This window comes from Hyaena hyaena, unplaced genomic scaffold (assembly GCF_003009895.1).
Source record: "Hyaena hyaena isolate Hyena2069 unplaced genomic scaffold, ASM300989v1 scaffold_699, whole genome shotgun sequence".
Lineage (NCBI taxonomy): Eukaryota > Metazoa > Chordata > Mammalia > Carnivora > Hyaenidae > Hyaena > Hyaena hyaena.
This window is the reverse complement of record NW_024081332.1, coordinates 77,035-95,376: the sequence shown is the minus strand read 5'-3', so window position 1 is coordinate 95,376 and position 18,342 is coordinate 77,035. Positions and strand designations below refer to the sequence as shown.

The 18,342-nt window shown below is 52.7% G+C and overlaps 4 protein-coding genes across 5 annotated transcripts in view; 2 read left to right on the top strand and 2 right to left on the bottom strand.

Moving 5' to 3' along the window:
* The first annotated feature begins 965 nt into the window (after nt 1-965).
* Nucleotides 966-3,176, top strand: RNF181 (ring finger protein 181). Its single transcript, XM_039217614.1, has 5 exons — nt 966-1,112; nt 1,732-1,862; nt 2,042-2,151; nt 2,338-2,412; nt 2,679-3,176. Exons 1-5 carry the CDS (start codon nt 1,027-1,029, stop codon nt 2,736-2,738), a joined length of 462 nt encoding a protein of 153 aa, XP_039073545.1. The 5' UTR covers nt 966-1,026; the 3' UTR covers nt 2,739-3,176.
* Nucleotides 3,177-3,536: 360 nt separating this feature from the next.
* TMEM150A (transmembrane protein 150A) lies at nt 3,537-8,205 on the bottom strand. 2 transcript variants are annotated; one of them, XM_039217611.1, is made up of 8 exons: nt 7,684-8,205; nt 7,003-7,183; nt 6,503-6,550; nt 6,086-6,172; nt 5,410-5,477; nt 4,925-5,052; nt 4,550-4,727; nt 3,537-4,308 (listed from the first exon to the last, which is right to left on the bottom strand). In XM_039217611.1, exons 2-8 carry the CDS (start codon nt 7,065-7,067, stop codon nt 4,067-4,069), a joined length of 816 nt encoding a protein of 271 aa, XP_039073542.1. In that variant the 5' UTR covers nt 7,068-7,183; nt 7,684-8,205; the 3' UTR covers nt 3,537-4,066. The 2 variants fall into 2 exon arrangements, with proteins under 2 accessions (XP_039073542.1, XP_039073543.1); XM_039217612.1 differs by having other exon boundaries at nt 7,147-7,183.
* Nucleotides 8,206-9,690: 1,485 nt separating this feature from the next.
* Nucleotides 9,691-15,356, bottom strand: CUNH2orf68 (chromosome unknown C2orf68 homolog). The gene is made up of 4 exons (XM_039217613.1): nt 15,169-15,356; nt 14,972-15,090; nt 13,888-14,039; nt 9,691-13,520 (listed from the first exon to the last, which is right to left on the bottom strand). The coding sequence occupies exons 1-4, from the start codon at nt 15,273-15,275 to the stop codon at nt 13,398-13,400; spliced, it is 501 nt and encodes a 166-aa protein (XP_039073544.1). The 5' UTR covers nt 15,276-15,356; the 3' UTR covers nt 9,691-13,397.
* A 980-nt stretch (nt 15,357-16,336) lies between these two features.
* Nucleotides 16,337-18,342, top strand: part of USP39 (ubiquitin specific peptidase 39) — a 29,543-nt gene continuing 27,537 nt past the window's right edge. The window contains exon 1 of the mRNA XM_039217631.1: nt 16,337-16,626. Within this exon, the coding sequence (XP_039073562.1) occupies nt 16,359-16,626 (268 nt within the window). The 5' untranslated portion in view covers nt 16,337-16,358. The remainder of the gene's footprint in view (nt 16,627-18,342) is intronic.

Sequence of the window (18,342 nt, the reverse complement as noted above, 5' to 3'; positions counted from 1 at the left end):
TTGATCTCATGGTTGTGTGATTATTCCAGCCCCATGATGGGTGTGCGGCCTACTTAAAAACAAACAAAATAAACAGAGTCACCCGTAGAACTTCTGAAAACACCACCCCCAGGCCTAGATCAATCAGTACCAGAGCTAAGGTTTAAAGTCTGTGGGATGCCTGGGCACACACATTAGCCACTGCCCTACAAAGCCTCCTTATGGGGCCTAGATCTGTTAACTCAGAATCTTTGCGGGTATCTGCGAAAGGGTTATTTTCCCCAAAGGGTGCAACCCCTTCATTCTCTCTCCATGATATTCATGGGTAGCCAGGGATGCAAACCACCTATTGGATTCAAGCCACTGATTTTACAGAAGCTAGGAAGAAGTGGAACAATGGGCTGAAGCCCCATGAGCGGGTAAGGTCCCAGAATTCCAGGCAAGGATCCTTCCTCTTACGGTTGGGGAGTTCTGCTCTACTCTTTATTGTGCCTAATAGAGAAGAAACGAGCAGAACGCTATTGTTTTGTGGGTATGGGAGGAATCAAGCGCCGACTCCTGAACCAACAGAAGTACAGGGCGGGGGCCGGGGAGAGCAACGGGAAACGCGGTGATTCAAGGTTCGCAGTACCGTCAGCCCTCGCGCCTCCCTTTCTGGAAGGGCCTCTAACACCTGCGCGTCCTAGTCCCTCTGAACGCAGAGAGGGCTGAGGACCGTCTTACAGTCTCGACACTTCGGTTTTCACCGCAGTATGGATGCGAACTACGCGACACTCCCACGTATCTACCTTACGTTAGGAGTCCAAAACAGATTTTTCTGACCACCAGCTCCTGCCATAGGCTTTAGCCTTTGGTCACCTGACATACTCGGGCCAACGAGGGGCGGCAGAATTAATACTTCCGCTTTCAATGCCCCAAATGAGCCTCTGTACCCGCCTTTAGGATGATCTGATTGGTGTTCCTCTCTCAGCTCGGCAGTTTATTGGCTAGCGCCGCGGGGCCGAAGTCCAGCAGGGTTCGAGGGCTGTGTCAGACAGCCCTGCTGCCATGGCGTCCTATTTCGATGAACACGACTGCGAGCCATTGGATTCCGAGCAGCAGGCCCGAACCAACATGCTGCTGGAGCTCGCAAGGTGGGTGCTTGGTGTCGGGAGGTGAGGGCCCAGGCAGCGGGTTTCTGGGCTGGGGCTGGCTGGAGAAGGCTGATTATATAGGGCCTCGATTTGGGGGAGGACGGATGAGTAATCTGGAGAGTTAGTCCAGCGACGACATTCGAGGGAGATCGATAACTCGGCTATTCATAGACTGGCCGGGCAAAGATATTGTAGGACAGACTGGAACTGGCAAGTAGGGGGAGTCGGTAGCGGGAGGGCAGCGGTTCTCGCAGGTGCGCGAGAAGACGGGTCATGGAGGCAGGGGAAGGGCCTATGGGTGTGAATAAGTACATTCGTTAGGAGCACCAAGCACGGCAGCCAACGCTGCCACTGGGAATCTGGCTTTACCAGGTTATTCCTACATAGCCTGAGTAACTTCTGAGCCTGTTGCCTCATGTGTAAAATGGGACTAAAACGCTTGCATGCTTGGGGTTGTCTTATAGCAGCTGTAAACCGCTTCCCACTGTGCTTTTTATCTAGTGAGCACTTCTGCAGGGTACTAGCTGCAGGGCATTTATCTGCTAATGCCTAGTGGGTTGTTGGGGGCAAAGACAAAGTATGGTTTTCTGTGGTTCTGACCATGCACCATTCTTCCCAGGTCACTTTTCAATAGGATGGACTTTGAAGACTTGGGGTTGGTAGTAGATTGGGACCACCACTTGCCTCCACCTGCCGCCAAAGCTGTGGTTGAGAACCTTCCGAGGAGAGTCATCAGGGGCTCTCAGGCCGGTGAGAACACTCATTCTTTCTGCTGTTTGGGGCAGATTTGCCAGACCCACCCCCTCCCAAGCTAGACTGGTCTGGCCGTTCAGTTTTCCAGGTCCGGCTGGGGCAAGAATGTCCTTGAGGAGTGGGAGCTGGGAGGTAGGGCCTGTAGCAGCTCTCCTGATCAGCACTCCCTCCCAAAGAGCTCAAGTGCCCCGTGTGTCTTTTGGAATTTGAGGAGGAGGAGACTGCCATTGAAATGCCTTGCCATCACCTCTTCCATTCCAACTGCATCCTACCCTGGCTAAGCAAGGTACTACTTCCTTTCTCTCAGCCCTCACCCTGCCCCAGGCCCAGTTCTCAAGCCTCTCAAGTTCTGTTTATGAACTGTGAGGGGATCAGAGAAGGGAGAGCGGTAGGGGTGGGAATTGGGAGCAGGGGACGGATATTAACTTCTGAAGACGAGACCTGGGCTGGAACACTGCCCTCCTTTCCTCAGACAAATTCCTGCCCCTTGTGCCGCCATGAGCTGCCTACTGATGATGACACTTACGAGGAACATAGACGAGATAAGGTAGGGGCTGGCGGTAAGTGGAGAGGGTGGTAATGGGGCCCCCTCACTCCTGTCCTCCGTGTTCTCATTCCCTACCTTAGCAGGTCTGCGCAGGCCTCAGGGTCCTTGGTTCTAGTTGTCTTCCTGGTGACTGGTGAGGGGCAAGAGCCTTGGCAATGCACGTGCTAGAAGCCTGAAAACAGTGACAGGCCCAAGAGAGCTGTCCCGTTGCTCCACCCACAGGCCATCACGTATGGCTCATGCCCATTGTGCCTTCTTTCCTTTAGGCTCGCAAGGAGCAGCAAAAGCACCGACTTGAGAACCTCCACGGAGCCATGTACACATGAGGCGCCCCACATGTACACATGAGGCGCCTGGGGCTGAGTACCGGTCCTCCAAATCTTTCTCTTGCACTGCGAATCCTCATTAAAGTTTTCTTTACCCACCCTGCACTGCATTGCTCACAAGCCTGGGCCGGGACCCCTTACCCTCCATGAGGTCCCTACTGCCGTTGGGGAAGGTGATCCTGAACCACAGAAATCACCAGGCTGTGTGTCCCTTCCTGCTGAGTCTACACACTGCTCAGTCTGGCCTGAGAGTAGTGGAGCCCAGGTCAAAAGCATGGCTACTTTTTTACACATCAGCCAGGGCTTTGGGCCTATGTGTTCACTGCTGGAAAGCAAAACGTGTCAGGGTCTGGCATCCAATAGCCACTTACAGATGATAAGGACAAACTAGCCTACATCCTCTCCCCTGCAATTCTTAGTAAACCTTGGAATCCCAAAGGCTTTCTTTAGCTTCATTGTAAAAACTCCTTGGATCATTTTGAAGTGGCCCTGTGGATCCCCCTCCCTCCCCTGCCCCATGCCAATATCACCTACTGAGGAAGCAAACTTCAAACCACACTGTTGAGTAGAAGGAGGATCAGGTCAGTTCTTTAGACCGTTTAAAGTTCTAGAAAGGGTTTCAAGCCCTTGAGGGGTATTTGGGTAGCAGCTGGCATCCTTTATTCTTGGCAGCCTTGCTCTCAAAGAGCAGTGGACACCCAGGACTCTCTCTGGGGGCAGGAAATTTTTCCCATCCTTTGCCCAGGGAAAGCCATCCTGCGTCAGTCTCTCTCGACTCTTCAGAACAGACTACAAACGTGCAAATTAGAATTCTTTTTATATATATATATATATAAAAGTACTAAAATACCCACATGGTTCTGCTGTGTTATTTGCCCGAAAGAAAGAAAGGGGCAGAGTGAAGAATCCCAATGCAGCTCAGTGGGTCCCAAAGTGGGCCTCCCGACAGACTAAGGAGTGCCTATCCCTCCACCCCAAATTCTATCTTTGCTGTTCCCAGCCCCCCATTCCTGCAGCAGGAAACCCCAGTGGTCTGGCTTTGGCACTGAGGAGTAGAAGGCACCTGAAGGGCTGGCTGGATGAAGTGAGAATATGTGACCTTTGAACATAAAAACCGCAGTGCAGAGTAAAGGGAGTAGGTTGTGTGCAGCCCAGCACCTGCCGGGCCTGTTCCTCTATGGCACGGATGGGCGTGGGGTGGCCATTGCTCCAGCGGCAAGGAAGCCTATATCCCAGCATACTTTCTCAAAACCATTTTTGGTACAAAGTAAATGCAAAGTTATGAGGTGGGGAGCTGCCAAGGCTGGCATGGCCACCCTCCCCAGACCTCAGATCATGGCGACGCTTTCGGGGGTACAGGGGAGGTGAGTGGAGGTGCGACCGCCCCCAGAGGGCTTGGCGGCCCGGCCAGGGGCAGGCTGTAGTGCAGCCACCAGCGTCTCTGAGGACACTGCTCCGAACTCATAGCTGAAAGTACCGTAGAAAATGAGGATGTCGATGACAAACACCCACTCGCACAGGGCTGCCCCGTGCTGCAGCTGCGAGCTCTCGTGCATAAAGAAGACAGCACCTGGAATGGGGCTAAGGAAATGCTCAGTAGGATATGTGGAAGTCGGCTGACCCTCCTACCTTCCTAGGTGTACGACTAAGCTGGGGCAAAGAGCCAGGTCTCACCTCCTGGGAGGGTTAAGTAGGAAACCACACTGGGCAGTATTTTCTGGATATACACCCCCCCCCCCCCCCCCAGGGTCTTGGTGGGGAGAGGCTGGGCTAGGGGATTAGTTCCTGGCTGTCCTGTCCTGGAAGGATACTGAGGATCAGGGTGACAAAGGCGATGGCTGCCAGCACAATCCGCAGATAGGCCATAGCCAGGTCCTGGGGGGCGGTGGCTGCCTGGTAGCAGAGAGCGCAGTGCAGGCAGACAAAGAGCAGCCCGGCGGAGAAGGCCACACCAGTTCCCACGTAGTGCAGAGACTTAGCATGATCCACCTGGCCCAGAGAGAGCGCCGATCTGTGCAGCGGCCCCACCTCCTCCACCCCTCTTTGCACCCCCCATCCCCTCTCCCTCCCAGACCCTCCTGTCCCCACCCTCAGCCTTGAAGGGCTGTCTCTGCAGCTTGGGTCAACCTTCAGGGGACTGAGGGTACCCGTCCGTGAGAGTTCAAGAGGCAGGCAGGCGGGCACACCTGGAAGTTGCCGACCACCACAAGGCCCGCAGCGTTGGTGCAGCCGGTGATGAGGGTTGTGGTGTTGACCCAGGAATGTCGACTCTGCTCCAGGAGCTGCCCGTAGCGCAGCAGGCAGATCAGAGCCACTGGGGGAAGACAGCACAGGTGGCGCCGGCACTGGTGCTCTGCTCCCACCCCAGCCAGGCCCAGCCAGCCCACCAACTGCCCAGCCTCTGCCCCTGCCTCTCCCCCACCCCCCACTCTGAGGGCCAAAAGGGACCAGAAGGGCAGGTGGTGAACTGGGTGTCCTCAGGCTCCGGCCAGCAGGGTGGCTGTGTGGGACACTTTGGGCCTCATTCAAGAACAGGAGAGACGTGACTCTTCTTGCCTTAGCCCTTGGTGGGGTGGGTCACACCGAACAAGGGTTTCCTGGGCCCTTCTTGGAGAGGGATGGGGGAGTGGGTTGGGCTGGGCTGGCTAGGGGGGCTGAGGGCACGACTCACCCATGAAAGCACCCATGTTGCCAATGAGGCTGAAGAGGCAGCTCTCTGGGGGATATGTGCCACACTTGCTGAGAGGAGGGGGGGCAAGGACAGAGTGAGAGAGGAGCAGGAGCACTAGCACCCCTATTCTGGCCCATCTGTCTCTTGCTTTAACTGTGCCTGTTCCTTAGCAGGCAAGCCACTGATTTAGGAGAAGGGCCAGCTGTGTTCTATAAACAACTGGCTGTGGGCAGGACCCTCCCCCAAAGCAGAGCACGTGTGCGTGATGCGTAAGGTAGTGCCCAGGACTGCTTGGTGGAGTCCAAGACTCCTTGGACTCCCGGAGACCGTCAGGGTCTGCAGCCAGTCTGGCTTTCCTCGAGCCAGAACTGGGCTGAATAATCAGACGGCTTGAGCTTAAGTCCAGGCGCCTCCACCTACTAGCTGTGTGGCCTGGACAGATGACATACAGTCTTGTTTCCTTGCCTATAAAACGGTGAGAACAGTAGCTGCCCCAAGGTTAGGAGGGTTAAACGGTGTTCTGCGTGTAAAGCATTCAGCACAGGGCCTGGCACACAGTGATTGGCAAGTAGTATCGTTATTAAGTGCTTTTTAGTATACTTAGTATATCTGAGACCCAGGGGCAGGTCTGTGAGGGGCTTGGGGCTCCCTTACCTGCCCAGTGTCCAGGCCTTACCTGATGAGGGGGATATCATCCAGGGTGCAGCAAGTCTTGGGACCCCCTTGTTCGGCAGGGTCAGGAGAGCAGGATTCGTTGTAGGACCTGGCAGGCAGGACAGAGAGTAGACTGGGGGAAAGGGGTTTTCCCAGCCTGTACCCTCAGGCTTCTCAGAGACTACCCTCCCCGTCTTCTCTTGGCAGGGGCAGAAGAGCACTTCCCTGAACTGGCCTGAGACAGATGCCAAAGGGGTGAAGGGATGGTGGGAAACAGGTGGATGGGCCTGAAGTCATGCCTGGGGAGGGGCAGGCATTGCCAGGGTCAGATAAGAGCAGTGAGGGCCCGGGTCTCTGGCTTGCTCACAACAGCCCCGACCCAACAGGGAACAGAGATGAAGGAAGCCTTAGAGGGAGGCTGTCTACAAGTGCATCATACCAGTTCTCCACAGGGCATGCGTGGCGGTTCATCACGGCCATGGCATACCTGTGGGAGCAGAACTGTCACCCCACACCCGTGACCCTTCCAGCCCAGCTTTCCCCAGCTGACTCTCCTCTCTTGCTTCTGGCCCCATTCGGCCTCATTGTCCTTGTTGGGGACTCAAGTTGGGGTGGCCCTGAGAATTGGCACATCAGAATAGCATGGCCCCAAACTAGAGGACCTCTGGAAGTGTCCTCGGCTAGAAGTATGTCTGTCAGGGTCACCATACTGGACAGCAGTGGTGCCAGCTTGCCCAAAGGAGCTGTGTGCCCAGGCACCAGGCCAGGCTTTGGAGAAAGATATAGAGTGATCCTGGGTACCACCCCGGAGGCTGCAGCAGGACAAGGGACTCTGTGTGTGCCATCAGGCTCCTGTTGGCTCCTGGCTGGGCCCTACCCCTCCTCAGCCTGGGTCCGTTCTGTCCCCTGTTGCCTTCCCCCCTCACTCTATTTACTCACACAGTCCATAGGCCAGTGATAGAGAATGCTGACAAGCTGACAGGAAGGAGGATCCAGGCGGTCATGAGGGAGGGGAGCCAGGGTGGTGGTGGTGTGGGGGGAAGGACAAGAGGTAGATGGGAAAGAGGGGGCCGGCCCAGCTACCTTAGGATACTTCGCCAAAACCATCAGCGGCCCAGGCCTGGTGGAGAGAAACAAGTCAAAAGTCCAGGATCCAGGGACTGACCAACGACGGTGGTGGGGAGAAGGTGGTCAACACCAGATTCACAACTTCTGCTGGGGCTCTGAGCGCCCACATTTTGGGCTGAGCCCACGCCAACACGTGGACACCTTCTGGCATCCCCCGGGGGCCTCCGCGTTCCACCTGAAAGCCGCCGGTGGGCCCAGGCACACAGGCGGGGCCGTAGCATCTGCGGAGGGAGTCACGCTCCCTCGCCTGCGGGATCGGGCTGGGGGAAGGGTGCGATGAGGGCAGTCGAGGGGGCCGCGCCGCGGAGAGCCTGCCAGCGGGCGCCGGTCCCGGCGGAGCGGCAGCCACGCGCAGGCAACCACCTGACCGCCGGCGCCCCGGGGGAGAGGTGGGTTCGCGCAGGAAGCGTGTCTCGGCCCCCGCCCGCGAGGGCGCACGGAAATCCCCCCGGGAGCCGGGGACTCGAGCCTCCCCAAGGGCCCAGTACGCACCTCCCTGGAGCGCCCCGCCGCCTCCGCGCCTTGCTCCGCCCGGCGTGCTGTGATCTGTGGCTTCGGCCCTCGGAGCAGCCCTGGAAGGTTTAAAGGGCCGGGTGGCCCCGCCCCTGTCGCCCGGGCAGCGCCGCGCCGCCCGCCGGGACGTGGAGTCCGCACCGCCCTGCGCCGGGCCGGGGACTACAACTCCCGAGCCCAGGCGCCCGCGCCGCTATGCAAGCGTGGATGGCGCCCCGACTTCAGGAGACCTGAGCGCGTGGCACTCGAGTGGAGCCTCTGACTCCAAGATACCGATAGTGCCGCGTACCCCGTTCCTGCGGTGGAAGCTTCGGGAGGCGGGAAGCTCCGGGGCTGCACCACTGTGATTGTCATCGCGTACAAGGCTGGAGGAAACCTCCCTTTGCCGCTGGGCACATTTTTGCAGCCTAGACTGTCCGACAATGAGACTTGGGGGAACCTCCCTCAATGTGGTGCCCCGTGCATGCTTCTGTTCTGGGCGAGGTGGGTTCGCAGAGAAGCGAGCACAAAGCCTTGGCTATTACTTAAATTTCAAGCGCCCTGGATTTGTCTTATGCTTCCTTCCCTTCGGCTCAGCAAACCCTGGAGGAGGGCTACTTTATCAGATACTTTTTATTTTCAAGGGTACAGGTACACACAGTACTGTCAGTTTCCAAAACATGTTTCCCAACTGATGAGCACTTATTGAAACAAGGCCACAGAGACCAATGGATATCTATGGTCACACATGGACAGGTGCTGGTTAGCAAGAGGCAGGCTGGAGACTCAGAGCAATTTGGGAAGAGGAAACAGGATAGTGTGGGAATAAATTACCATCGGCTTCACCAAAATGTACAGGCCAAGGGTGCCTTCCTGGACATTCTTTTCACAACAAAAAAGAGTGAGAATACTTCTTTTCACACAACCCAAAGTGGTCTGGCTACTGTAAGCAGCAGCCCAGAATGTGCTGGAGCCCCTGTGGGACAGCAGGGGGGCTGCCTGATCGGTCATTACCTGGAGGGCCCAGGCTGCCAGGAGCAGGGGGCGCTTAGGTCTGGCAGTGCCGAGAGTCAAAGGTAATGTGCACAAACAGGGGGCCCCATACTGAGGGGAAAATGGAGCAGATAGATAATCTGGAAGAGGGCTTGAAGGAGCAACCTTTTTTTTGACCCAGTGGAAGGTAAAAAAAGAGAAACAGGAAATTTGTGGGAGAGCCCTTTTCTGAACTGCATCAGGACAAGTAGTTAAAGCAGGGCCAAGAAGAATGGCTGTGCAGAGAAATCACGCTACAAGAACTGGCTGAATGGACTAGTGGGGCATGAAATTCAGTCCACTTTCTGGCAGTCATGCTCTTTGCCGCAGAACACAGATGTGCCTCTTGCTCATTCACAGGTAAGCACCACCTTCCTGCCCAGGTTGTGTTCCCACTGGAGCAGGCACCTTTTTCTCACCTGCCCAACGGTGCTGTGAAGCCTCAGCATTTCCTACCTCCTTGGAAGTTTTCCAAGTTTCAGTCAACACTTAACTACATTCTGTTGAGCTGGGTTTGAGTTCCTGTCCAACCGTTATCATGGGAAGACCTGAGAAGCTACTTGGATCCTACACTGGCTGTTCTAACATAAAGCGGAGGTAAGACAAGCACTCCAGAACTGTGACAGAGGCAGATTGTGGCTGAATATGACAATCTCAGTAGTCCCTAAAGTAGAATTACCCCAAGATAGAGTAGAACTCCCCGTGACAGAAGAGCTCTTCAAATGTAGTCGGTAGGGAGGAGTCACTTATCAGAAGACAAGTGGGGCCAGACATCTTTAATAGTCCCTCCTAGCTCTAATGGTACGTGAGTCTAGTTGTTATGCTTCAACCAGGACAGTTCTTAAAATAGTCAAGGCAAAGCAAGAGATGAGATTTCAAGTGCTGATTCTGTGGTGCTGAATGACTTTAGGGCAGGCATTTAATCTGTACTTCTCTTATGTACACAAGCGATTTCAAAACTCTTGGCAAAAACAGTGCTGTAAAAATAGTTAAGTTTATTGCTCAAAAAGAATACTGTTTTTGAAAAGTACCTTCCTTCCAGGATTTTCAAATAATTTGCACACTTCATTAGTCCACACAGCAGAAACATTGGAAATGTGGAAACAGAAGAATATATGGCTTGTTACACATTTAACACCACAACTCAAACCAGTAAAACCAACCTCTCATCTGGTGCCTCTGAGTAGGCAAAGGAGCCATTTACTCAGGTTTTTACTTCTAGTGTCACTCTAGCTACTGGAGAAATGTGGGGTACGTGCCTATGGCTTTTTGGCTATCTGATTCCTCAGAGACAGGACAGGAATTCAATGAGGGGGCTTAAGATGTTTCAAATAATTGTCAACATTCTGTGCTGATTCTCCCAGAAGGCTCAGAGGTAGGAAAACAATTGTCCTCCTTCCCCTTTCTCTGTGCAAGGGCCTCATTTACACTTGGGAATGGGCTGCGGATCCGCTACTCTACCATGCATGCATCCTGGCAAATGCACAGCAGGTTGGACAGTCACTACGCCAAAAGGTTTCTTCCAGCCCCACGGGCTGATCTCAGGTTGGCAGTGCCTTGCAGAGTGGATCATGGAGGTGGAATGCCCTTTTCAGAGTCTCATCCACAAGGAGAAGCATTTGTTATTGCCCACGTTGGTCCTAGTGGCTGGCCAAGCTCCACAGACTCCTACTCTCAGTACAAAAAGCTTTACTTCTTTTCTGTTCTTGCATCACATTCTTCAAAGACTTCTATGCTTGCCAACTGGCTAGAATGCAAACTTTAGTGTTTACTCTTAAACAGCCGAAAGCCCCTAAGAACCCCAGATTCCTTCTATTTATAATATCAACGATCATGGCCCAGGAAATACAAAGCCTTAAAATCCAATGCCTACCTTCAGTAAGAACATTCAAGGGCATGAGATAGGTCTTAAGGCTACCAGACTTCTTTCTGACAGCCAAGAAAGTATCTAGTCAAGTGAGTAGATTCTGAAGCAGCCTGCCAGAAAGCTCCAGTTAGTCTGACACGGTTGCCACTGTACCAAATAGCACAGGGCAGACCTCTCTGTGATATCTGGAGAGCCTACGGGAAATGCTCTGGAACACGCTCCTTGATGGCAAAGCACCGAGTTTTGCAAACAGCTGGAAGATGTCTGGAGGCAAGTCTGGTGAAGAAACTGGATGGTGCCAGCGCCGTCTTGGAGCCCTGCTGAGGGGTGGCAATAAGCGAGGAGCCTGAGCTAGAAGGCTGCCAGCTGGCTGACGGCCACTCCCAGGGAAGCATTTGAGGCACAGCTGGAGCAGTGGTAGCAGCATCACCAACAGGCCTCCCTGAGAGGACAACCTTGCGTTGAAGTACCATGGTTAGTGGTTTCTAGTCGTGGTGCTTAAATTAGCTAAGAATTAGGATGCTTCTTAGGGTGGAAAATATTTTATATGCACTTGATAAGCAAAATGCCTCAAGAAAAAAGCTCACAAACATGGAGTTCCCGTGAGTTTCTTACCTGAGAGTGTGAGGATTACATTACAAACACATAAAAGGTCACAATAGGTACACACTTCCCTTCTTACAAACAGGAATGGAGGCTAAAATTTCAGGTCCCATGCCCCCAACCTCTTCTTCTGGTCTTGTTTCTAAATTCTGTAATAAATCCATGAAAGAGGCCATCCAGTTGTGAGAAGACAGACCCAAAAAGTATTTCCAGACTAGGAAGCCTAAGAGTTCCAGTGAAATCCCATGTCCAAGTCGGAAGATCAGTTGAAGAGCTGGAAGACTAAAATCCCCAGTCCTCTGAGCTGCAGGAAGATTGGGGCTAGAGTGTGGCACAGCCTCCCTGACCCAGGAGGCTCTGGAGGGTGTTTAACATTACAAGTCAGAAGGCACTTCTAGCCTGGCTGAGTAAGTAGAAGGCAGACTTTCTCCTCTGAAAGTAGAACTGAGCCTAGGACTGGCAAGTTTAAGGCATTTAACCTTAGGCCAGCTCTGTGGGTCAGGAACATTCTGGTCCTTGGCCTCACTTATCCACCTCACTCACCTTCCCAGGATTCCTCTGGTACTGCAAGCTGCAGCTTGCTAGATTCTGATGATGTAGTTTAAGTAGCTGCCTTGCCCCATTCCAGAGGCGGTAGATTTTTCAGGGGTGTAGGCACAAACCAACAGTGAGTGCCTTCAGGTGTCCTTTAAGAGAAAAGGTGCTGAGATGGAAATGCCAGACTAATCTTGAGACCCTGATGTAGAGAAACCCCTGGAGCGGGGGGTGGGGGGAAACTTTGGTTTCAAGAAATCCAGAGTGTTCGTGGGCTCACTGAAACCCCGTACTTCAAGTCACTGAGGTTAGGTCAGTTGCTGGAAATCTCAAGTGGCTTGGAACTCCTCTGCACAGGATGTCTTGTGGACTTCTCAGAGCTCAGCCTAACCCTGCATTAGGGAAAATGTTCACTGAGATGAAAGCAGTGATATTCCTAGGATCTTTATTCTAAGTATCTCAGTTTATATACTCTTCGGAGATAGGAAAGGAAAAAGAATGGGGCAGAGGAAGATGAGAGAGGCTCATTTCACAGCCCTTTCTTTGTGCCTTTTATTCTTTTTCTTTTCCTTTCTCTTTTTTTTTCAACTAGGGTTCCAAATAGGCAATTATTGCTTATGTTGAATTTCCCTTTGTATGGACATTCAAGACTTATGTCACATTAGGAGAGTCGTTTCAAGCTTGTTTTGTTGATCCCTCTCTAGCCTGAGCAGAGGATGGTCTCTTCACAGCTGGGGAGGCTAAAAACTAGAGTCCTGTAGCCATATGCAAGGCAGGTTGTGCTGCAGGAAACCCTTGCAGTTTAGTTCTGACATTGTCTTCTAGCTCTATCTAGACGGTGCAAGGCAGGGGGTGTTGAGAGAAACCTGCAAAAGCCATGGAAGGGGAGGGAGACATGCTTTCCGCCTTAAAAATGAAAATCTCCTACTTGACTGATAACTCCCCACCTCCACAGTCCCGAGCAATTGGGAGGTGCAGTTATGTTGGGACGTGGGGTGGAACTGATGGATTCTGAGATCAAGAGAGGAGAGAATGGAAAGAACAAAGAAACAGCTGAAGAAAAGATCTAGGAAAATGTGGATGGAAGTGAGCAGAAGCAAGGAACAAAGGAACCATAAAGAAACAAACACGGCTCACTGAGCTGGGTGGGGCGCAGCGGCTAGGTGTCCCATGGCATGTGACCTCAGTAAGAAAGCAGCATGTTAGCACAAGCTATGAGGAACCTCAGCTCTCCCTGGAATCTCTGCTTCCAGGACACCAAGGCAGCCAATCAAAGTTTTCAAATTCCAGATACAAATGGGCCCAGATATAAGAAAGAATGGCCACAAAGGAGGTGGCCAGGCTTGTCCCTCTATTCCTATGGATGTGTCAGCTTGGGGTGTGTGTGTGTGTGTGTGTGTGTGTGTGTGTGTCTGTGTCTCAAGATCAGTTCAGACTGGTGTTGGCACCCCCGAACTTGGGGTGTGTGTGTGTGTGTGTGTGTGTGTGTACGTGTGTGTGTGTGTCTCAAGATCAGTTCAGACTGGTGCTGGCACCCCCGAACTTGGGATATGTGTGTGTGTGTGTGTGTGTGTGTGTGTGTGTCTCAAGATCAGTTCAGACTGGTGCTGGCACCCCCGAACTAGGGGTGAGCTCCCTGGGCAGTGAATCCAGCCTGACGAGACTGCCTTCAGCCTGGTCAATGTCGGCTCTGGCGCTTTGCAATCTCCTCCTGGATGCGCAACTTGAGGGCCTCTCGCAGGGGTGGGTCCAGAGGCGTGTGTGCCGACACCTCCTCACTCACCCTTCCTGGATCATCATCCTACGTGGAGGAAGAGTCGGGAAGCTCAGGGCCTGGCCTCTTCTGGAAAGGCGACCTGCCCTGTCCCTAGACCACACTCTTACAGAACTCCGTTTGACTCAAGGCTTCCTGCCAGTGCCTGTCATTTCCCGGATGGCCCCTGTAATAGTGATTTTCACCTGGGGGCCACGTGCCCTCCCTGTTGCCCGCTGAGAATCACTGTGTGACAGGCATGAGTTGTGCCCAAAAGCATCGCCCGGCAGTATATGCTCCTAATGCAGAGCCGACACTTCCCACTGGCCCTGAGGAAAACAGTGGCTCAGGCTCTGGCAGTGATTTCTAGCACAGCCCGGGACCTTCAGGTTGCAGCTGCCTCCACGCGGCATACCTGATACACGATAACCGAGGTGACCTCTCCGCTGTCTGCCTCATATTCTAAACAGAAGAGCTGATGGCCAGAAGGCTCTGGCTCCGAGCCGCCACTACTGCTGCTTTCACCAGATTCCTCACAGTCTGGATTGCTTGGGCGGGTAGAGCCATCTGGAAGGATGAATCACAGTGAAAGGGAAGAGGGGAAAGCTGTTGGAGCCCCTGCCCACATGTATGAAACATGAAAATATAACCATAAAGAAAGTTCCAATTTTCTTACAGACCCTGTGTGTGTATGCATGTGTTAAGTGTGCTGCCAATGAGTAGTTTTGTTTATCTTTGTGTCTGTGCTCTGGGGCCAGCAGTCACACAGGAAAAATACAATATGCCTTCGTAGGAAAGTAGTGGAGAGGTCGATAGAGCCCTGCCTGGGTTCAAATACAGGCTCTGCCATTTATTAGCTCTGAAATCTTGGGCAAGTTACTTAATCTCTCTGTGCCTGTTTCCTGACTGTGAAACAAATGATAATAGTTCCCATATCATGGGAGTCAGTGAAAACTAAGTGAATGAGAGTACCCAAGACCTAAAAAACAACTTTTAAGTAACGCTAAACAAATTTAGTGCCACGTTAGCTACTGTGATCTTTAGGTCCCTGCGAAGCTTGAGAAAAGGTGTTATTTTATTTATTTTTTTAAGAAAAGGCCATTTTAAATACTAACTTTGGGTTTCCTTTTACGAGTATGTTCTGGTCAACTACAGCTGTGCCGAGCTTTCTCTCCGTCAGGGAGTGAGAACTCTATAAAACACAGCACGGTGGTCAAAGCAGTAGACAACTTCTTGCTGGCTCCCAGGTATTTCCTGTAATAGCGATGCTTAACTGGGCCTTCTCTGCTTTCAGGGAGATTCAGTGAGCAGAGAATGGGGGGCGTCCAGGTGGGGGTTCCGGGAAGGGACGACGTGAACCGGGCCTTGGGGAATAAAAAGTGGTATTTTCCAATAAAAAGTGGTATTTTCCATATAGAGAAAAGAGTGCATAAAGGCAAAGGGCTGGGAGCCGAAAGAGCGCGCGGGCTGAAGGAGACAGGCGGGGTGGGCGGCCTCACCTCGGTGTCGCGGCAGGTACACCTGCAGGTCGGGCTTGCGGGGCCGCGTCGGCGCCGGCGTGTGCCGCCTCCTCGCCTTCTCCTTGGCCGCTTGCTTCACCTTCTTATCATAGTCGTCCCTGCGGGGAGCCGAGCGGGAGTCAGAGACGGTCGGGCCAAGCTAGGCTGGGGGTGGCGGCGGCGGGGCGGGGCGGTACCGGGCGAGCTGGTTCCGTCGGATGTGGTGCACGAAGCCGTGGCTCATGTCCAGCCGGCCGCCCGGCTTACAGCAGAGTCCCGGCCCGGGGTCCGGCGCCGCTTCCATCTGGAGCCCTGTGGTCGGAGCAGGCGGCGACACAACGGCCCCAACGGCCGCCCTCCCGCCGGGCAAGCTCCGCACCCCGACTTCCGGCCCCCGGCCCTGGTCCCGCCCCAAAAAAGCCAGGCGGGCCGAGCGGCCCAGCGCGCGGAGTTGCCTGCGCGGCTGCTGAGATGGGGCATGCGCAGCTTCCACTCTCCGTCGGGGCTTTTCTTTGTGACATTAGCAATAGGAAACGGGACTTAGGCTTACTGTTAACACATAAGAAAATTCAGAAGAACACAAAGCACCCAATACGCCACTCAGCATTCGGTATGGAGTCTTCCTCTCCTTTTTGTGGTGATAAAATGCGGTGAAACTCCTATCAGTTGCGTGACCTCAGCTATTGAGCTCCAGTGCCTCAGTTTCCTCATTTGTAAATGAGGACACTGAAAGCATCTACCTCAAAGCAGGTTGTGAGGAGGTGAGTGCTCTGGCAGGGTACAGAGCAGTACCCCGCCACCAGGCAGCCCCAGGAAGGCTGCTGGAGAGTGGGACACCCCTTCCAGCCGGCCAAGCGCCTGAGCCCACCCTACCCATATCTTAACTGTCCCCGCAGGAGGATCCAACGCTTGTAGGATCTGTGTGTGTAGTTTTCAAGTCTTTAAAAAATTTTTAATGTTTACTCATTTATTTTGAGACAGCAGGAGCACAGGGTTTGGAGGCAGGAGGGACAGAGTAGGCTCTATGCTCTCAGCATTCAGAACCCGCCGTGGGACTCGATCCAGCACTGTGAGATCATGACCTGAGCCAAAATCCAAGAGTCAGAGGCTTAACCGACTGAGCAATCCCGGCGCTAACAGCTTCCACACCATTGAAAGGTTCCCTCTCTGTTAGCTGCAAATTTTGGGTAAGGTGGCAGTAGGCCCAGACGTAAAGGGACCTCAGGAGATACAGTACCTCCCAGAAGGTTTCCCCTGGCGAAATGTGTCCGCAATGCGGACTCGTAGAGAGCCCTGGGCTGGCTAACAGCACCGCTCCTGATTGGCTGCCTGCCTTGCGCTCTGGCGTGCTTTGAGCCTGCGCAGAGGGACTCGGCCGGTAGTGGCAATGTCCGGCCGGTCCAAGCGTGAATCTCGTGGTTCCACCCGCGGGAAGCGCGAGTCCGAGTCGCGGGGCAGTTCGGGTCGCGTCAAGCGGGAGCGAGATCGGGAGCGGGAGACTGAGGCGCCGAGCTCCCGGGGCAGCCCAGCGCGTGTGAAGCGGGAGGTCGAGCCTGTGAGCGCGCGCGAGGCCCCGACGCCGGTCGTCCCGCCTTTGCGAGTGAAGCGGGAGCGCGAGGTCGACGAGGATTCCGAGCCAGAGCGGGAGGTGCGAGGTGCGCGGGGCTGTGCTGGGCCGGGCGGGGCCGGGCGCGGGCTCGGCTCTCTCGTTCTCCTTTTCCTCTTGACAACTTTCACTGGGAGTGAGGGTGGGGGTGGGGCAGTCACTTTCCACTATTGTTGGCGACAAGCCTCCTCTACGTTTTAATGAGGACAGTACTAGTCTTTTTTTTATTTTTTAATGTTTTATTTATTTCTGAGAGAGAGAGAGAGAGACAGCGTGAGCAGGGGAAGGTCAGAGAGAGAGGGAGACACAGAATCTGAAGCAGGCTCCAGGCTCTGAGCTGTCAGCACAGAGCCCGACGCGGGGCTCGAACCCACGAACCATAAGATCATGACCTGAGCCTAAGTCGGACGCTTAACTGACTGAGACACCCAGGCGCCCCAGGACAGTACTAGTCTTAATGAAAACCGTAATTCTAATGTTTTAACAACAGTAGAAATAACAGCAGCTGCCCTTTATCGAATGCCTAACGTGGGCCAGGGGCTGTGCTAATTACTTTTGTAAATAACTGGAAAATCACCTACTAAATTGTGTTTTGCCCTTCAGTTTTTACAAAACATCTGACTTGTAAGTTCTGTTGTAATATCTGGAATGTGCCCATGTAGCATCAAGATCCTGAACCCCAGGCACCTCTGGCATACTGCTTGCTCTGCCATTCTTTACCGGGACCGAGTCACTGTGGTTTGGGAAAGTGGATTTTACGTGGCTGTCCCTATGAAAGTTAGCGGAGATAGTTTGGAGGCTGTGACCTTCGGGAGCCACTCTGATAACTGCTAGGGAGTCTTAACTCCCATCCATGACTGCAGCCTTTTGCCTCCTTCCTCTGGATTCCCGCTTTGCCTGACACTGCTAATTTCTGGAGACCTCTTTACCCATCCTTGATTCCCTGTCTGTAGAGGGCTACCTATACCAATTTGTTGATATCCTACCGGTTGTTAAGTAGGTTTCCATCACTTTTGAAGCTTTTCATTTTCACCGGAATTACATTTCCTTCACTGAACTTGAAATTCCTGACTTGAACCTGTTCCTGTATACTTGCTTTCTGGTGAGTTAGTAGAAGCCTACTGAAGCAGTAGGTGAATGTATCACTATGCTTACATGCTAACAGTGGGATTTGCGGGAGGGGTTACTAGTTCTCCAAGACTTTATAATTCTGCCTTCTGGTCCTGCTTATGTATTTATGATCATACTTTAATACTAACTTTTACTCTTTTTAAACTTTTTACTCAGGGTCTTCTGTTTGACATATTTTTTTGTATTACACGTAGGGTCCAGAATAGCACCTTACTCATAGAAAGTGCTTGATAAATATTTTTGAATAATTAATAATTTCAGGGTATTCTTTGTTTTTCTTAAATAACTTATCAGTTTCTGTTTTCCCTTTCTTTGGAAGAGAAATTGTTTTTTAGATATTTTGCCTAGTTGTGATAAAGGAGATTATTTTTTTTGAAATAGGCTAGAATCCCAGTTGCAGTTCTGGCTTGTCTTTTTCCCCTCTTTTATTTTTATGGTAAAGTAGATCACAGGTACTAAGATGGATTGAATATAATGCACAAGTATAGTTTAAAGAAGAATGAGCATCCCTATCAAAATAACACCAGCATTCTTCACAGAATTAGAACAATCTTAAAATACGTATGGAACCAGAAAAGACCCTGAATAGCCAAAGCAATCTTGAAAAAAGAAAACAGAAGCTGGAGGCATCACA

What these genes read in the sequence shown, in the direction of transcription:
- RNF181 (XM_039217614.1), top strand. Translation starts at nt 1,027, where the DNA reads ATGGCGTCCTATTTCGATGAACACGACTGCGAGCCATTGGATTCCGAG. An exon ending in CATCAGGGGCTCTCAGGCCG is followed by an intron (nt 1,863 to 2,041) that starts GTGAGAACACTC and finishes TCCCTCCCAAAG; the next exon opens with AGCTCAAGTGCCCCGTGTGT. An exon ending in TCCTACCCTGGCTAAGCAAG is followed by an intron (nt 2,152 to 2,337) that starts GTACTACTTCCT and finishes TCCTTTCCTCAG; the next exon opens with ACAAATTCCTGCCCCTTGTG.
- TMEM150A (XM_039217611.1), bottom strand. Translation starts at nt 7,067, where the DNA reads ATGACCGCCTGGATCCTCCTTCCTGTCAGCTTGTCAGCATTCTCTATC. An exon ending in CAACATGGGTGCTTTCATGG is followed by an intron (nt 5,053 to 5,409) that starts GTGAGTCGTGCC and finishes GTCTTCCCCCAG; the next exon opens with TGGCTCTGATCTGCCTGCTG. An exon ending in TGGTGGTCGGCAACTTCCAG is followed by an intron (nt 4,728 to 4,924) that starts GTGTGCCCGCCT and finishes TCTCTGGGCCAG; the next exon opens with GTGGATCATGCTAAGTCTCT.
- CUNH2orf68 (XM_039217613.1), bottom strand. Translation starts at nt 15,275, where the DNA reads ATGGAAGCGGCGCCGGACCCCGGGCCGGGACTCTGCTGTAAGCCGGGC. An exon ending in CGACGGAACCAGCTCGCCCG is followed by an intron (nt 15,091 to 15,168) that starts GTACCGCCCCGC and finishes GGCTCCCCGCAG; the next exon opens with GGACGACTATGATAAGAAGG. An exon ending in CCTCGGTTATCGTGTATCAG is followed by an intron (nt 13,521 to 13,887) that starts GTATGCCGCGTG and finishes TCCTCCACGTAG; the next exon opens with GATGATGATCCAGGAAGGGT.